Here is a 4418-nt window from a genome sequence, read left to right on the forward strand (position 1 = left end):
AACAAAGTTTTTTTTCGTGATTTTGAAATTACTTCAAAAATAACTGGAATCGACAAGGAGTTACTTCGAAGAGTTAATGGCACTGAATAGTAAACATAAAATTGATGGAAATCGATTTGCGGAATATACATCTCAAAAATTTCTAAATTACTTGTATCTCTGTATCCATGGAGGGAACTAACACCAACAGTACACAAAGTATTGTGTCATAGTCAAATAATAATTGAATCGAATATTCTTCCACTTGGAGAGTTAACAGAAGAAGCCCAGGAACCGAGGAATCGGGATTTTAAGCATGTTCAACTTTTCAGCTCAAGAAAATGCTCCAGGCAATCACAGAATGAAGATATTTTTAATAGTTTACTTCTATCTTCTGATCCTGTTCTTTCAACTATGCGAAAAAGATGGATTTGTTATGAAACTATATCATCTCAAAACGAGGAAGATTTAAAGGACTTATATTACCTTCTGGATATGTATACCGATATGACAGATTATTTTATAGAAAATAAGTAGTGTTAGGAATTAATTGTATTATGTTTAAGATAAACAGTTCAAATAAAAAAGCTTTATACTAACTGATGATATTGTATTAAATTGTGTTTTATATTTCGGTGGGCTGGAAAGGTGGTTTGTGTGGGGTGATTTAGGTGTTGTTGTGTGTGGCTCATAATAAAATAATATTTTTTATTGTATACACAATGTTATAGTCTTTAATCAGTGTACACTAAAGAGGTATATGCAATTGAACAGCTGATAATTTTTTTGTTTTCTTATTTGCATACCTTATCTGTCAAAATATGTTTTTGTTTATTTGAAACAAAATAAAATTTTTATAATAAAAAAATTTAAAATGTTTAGTTTATAAAAAAATAATATTGTTTGCACATAAATACATTTCAATCATCTTCCGCATTGCGCCCTTTCTGAGGTCCGCTGTCTTTAGCCAAATTTCATCCGTTTAGAATAGAAATTTAATGGCACAAATCAGGTCATTCCAGATATCAACTATCCCCCGTATTGCGCACGTTGAGAAGGCTGTTGTCTTTAGCCACAACACAACTTTATTGGCACAAATCAGGCCAATTCAGATATCAGCAATCTTTAGTATTGCGCCCGTTTTCGCCCACTTTCGTTTGCCAAACTTTTGTAGCTAAAGATACAAATTTCGTGGCACAAATCAGGTTATTCCAAAATCTTGCTTTTGTCAGGTCCTCTGTCAATTCCTCTGTAACATTTGCCATTAGCATCCACCTTAATATAAGTATATAAACATGCATATCCCTTAAAATTCCATTTTAAATCACTGCATGTTTTTTGAAATAAAATTAAGAATTTTTTTTTAAAAGACAAACATCAAAAAATATTTTAATTTATTTTCACATTGAGCTCATACAATTACAAAAACAAAATACATGTTGTTTTTGTATTGTTGTAGTGATGCATATACCTGTTTAGTGTACCCTGAGTCTTTAATAAAATAATTAACTAAATAATTTTTAAAAATTGTCCAAATATTTTATTCAACACCAAATGTATTTTCTGTCATACTTAATACTAAAATATGAAAAAGATGAAATTAAAGGACACAGGTTTAAATGAACACATTTTTGAATGTAATTGAGATATTAGCTTGAAATTTTTTGTAAAGGGTCGAGAATTTTCATATCTAACTAAAAAAACATATTAAGGGATAAATATGGACTAAATTGTTGTAGCTATCTGCGACCCTATTAAAATTTTGATATAAATCATAGTTTTAGAAATTTAACAAATATGTAATATAAGACAAAATCTTTATTTATGAACAAAACTCAATGAAATTTTCAACGCTTGTTAAATTTGTCATTGCAAATAAGAAAATGCAAAAAAATTGAAAAGGTCAAAGGAATAAAAATCTCAAAAATGGGATTTTTTACATTTTTGCCCATAGGGTCCACATTTCTTTCAGGGCTGGGAAAATACTTTTGGAGTAAATATAAAACATATTGAGGTTTCCAAAACTGCTTACAGTGTTCTGAACCCAGCTTTGGGATTTTAGAACATGTCGCCCAAGGTTGAAGTTTTGATAAAAAATAGGTCATATTCGGAAGAATTGTTAAATTTAAAAACGTATATTTTTGGATCTGTAAGTCCATTTGGTCCAAAATTACGCTCGGTATTCAAAAAAGGCGGACCAAGGTATGAGAAATTTTGAATCACTAAATTTTTAAATGCCTATAACTCGGATATTATAAGAAATAAGCATGTTTTTTCATGATCTCGTCAAGCGCTTTCAGAAAATATAAAAATCTTTGTATTTGGATGAAAAACAAAAAAAATGGCACGAGTTTAATAATATTACATGTCGTAGGGACATGTTGCATCTGCGTGGCTACGCTCACGCCAAATTTTATACCGATCAGCCGTTTAGAAATGCCAGATTTATTTCCAAAAAATTTCGATTCTGCCCCACTGTGGATCAGTACAACGCAATAATTATTCACTGTTTTATCGTTTTTGTAACATAATATTTTTTTAATTGTCCCTTCAATATTCTGTCAGTATAAGTGATACATGGTTTATGATACGATACTTCCCATCTTTTTGATAGTGGGTATAAAAATAAGAATAACACAAATAAGTACAAACATATATTTTTTTCGTGCAAAGCACACATATTTTTGCTTAAATTAAGCGTTCTGATCCAGCTGATTTTAAAACTTTTTTTATACCACATGATAGTACTTGTTCTTGTGACTTCAACAAAGGAAAAAATTATCCGCTCTATTAAGGTTCGGGAGTTATGGGCCTCCAAAGGTCTGATATATAATTGTTATATCTCGATCACTGATAATGTCGATATGGGTATCATTGGAAAGGTAGTTGAATGAGACTCCCACTGAAGTGTTGGATGACAAATATTATTAACCCATTGAGAACCAGGGTGAATGATTCGATATGGGTATCATTGGAAAGGCCGTTGGCAGAGCCTTCCACTGATGTGTTGGATGACAAATATTATTAACCCATTGAGAACCAGGGTGAATGCAAAAATGGACGTGCTGATTCAGACGAAATTAGAGCATGTGAAGAGGACAGGGAAAGTCTGGAGCACTTTCTTTGCCACTGCCAGGCATTCGTCGAAGTTAGATCCAAGTATCTTGGAAGTAATGTTATTCCTGAAATAACATTCCTGACTAACACTGATTTGAAGATTCTTAGGATTGACGTTCAAGAAACTAAGTTTCTAAACAATGTAAAATTATACGTTCAGTGAACATTTTCATGAAAAGAAGCACAAAACAGGCCCGATAGTGCCCTAGATGTATTTCTTCGGGTTTGATGTATACATACATCCTCCTATCAACCTAACATAATCCAATTTTTTAAATAATTAATATATGTAAATATATAAATTTTATAAAACATTTGTATATTATAAAAGTATATCATATTAATTACAATATTTATTTAACTTAAATAGAAAAAGTTATATTATTTCGAACTTCATTTTTCACCATTTGAAGTTTTTACGTTATTCAATAAATGAGGTTTGGGTGCACATCCTTCCATATAAAGTTGTAACGTTTCGGAATCCATTTTATTATTTTCTTTAGGTGGTTTGTAATCGGCAACATGATCCACTCTAAGAGTTCGTCCCAAAACCTTAAATAATAAAAATATACATATCACTCACTTACTACGATAAATATGGCTTTGAAAATTCAAAGATATTTTACTATTTCTTAAATAAAATTTAAGACCGGGGTTTTCAATTGATGCCAATTAATAATCAGATTAGTTAATCTAAAAATAAATTGATTCTGATGTTAATTCCCTTTGATGTTTTTGAGTACAAGGTTAAACTTCGCAGTCACTTACTACGACAAATATGGCTTTGAAAATTTAATGACATTTTACTATTTCTTAAATAAAATTTAAGACCGGGTTTTTCAATTGATGCCAATTAATAATCAGATTAGTTAATTTTAAAATAAATTGATTCTGATGTCAATCCCCTTTGATGTTTTTGAGTACACGATTAAACTTCGCAGTGTTGCCATACAAAACAACAGAAAATGTCACTGTTATCAACACAATGCATGTTTTATAAAAAAGAAGAAGACAATTGTAAATGTAATATGAAAATAAATAAAAACTTAAATTCAATGCTATCGATACTATAATGTATGCTAATCGATAAATCAATATTCGATTATTGAACATAAATTATTCGAATTATTGTTAATTCTAAATTGGAAATTTTTTATTCGTTCGAAGAAAAACAAAAAAATTTCCGTGATTAATAGAAAAATTTTTATTCGAATGACAATATTATAGCTGTTTTCACTTAAATATTAAAATTTTTAAAATAGTATTTACATATGTAATATTTAAAAAAATAAAAAAATAAAAAAATTGTAAAAATAAGTCAG

General features: G+C 29.5%; 1 protein-coding gene across 2 annotated transcripts in view; it reads right to left on the reverse strand.

Annotated features, from left to right (window-relative positions):
* Nucleotides 1–3394: 3394 nt before the first annotated feature.
* LOC124419502 (RNA-binding motif protein, X-linked 2) overlaps nt 3395–4418 on the reverse strand; it is a 51419-nt gene continuing 50395 nt past the window's right edge. For both annotated transcript variants that reach the window (XM_046949266.1, XM_046949265.1), the window contains one exon: nt 3395–3648. In XM_046949266.1, the coding sequence (XP_046805222.1) occupies nt 3490–3648 (159 nt within the window). In that variant the 3' untranslated portion in view covers nt 3395–3489. The remainder of the gene's footprint in view (nt 3649–4418) is intronic.

Source organism: Lucilia cuprina, chromosome 4, assembly GCF_022045245.1.
Source record: "Lucilia cuprina isolate Lc7/37 chromosome 4, ASM2204524v1, whole genome shotgun sequence".
Taxonomy (NCBI): Eukaryota; Metazoa; Arthropoda; class Insecta; order Diptera; family Calliphoridae; genus Lucilia; species Lucilia cuprina.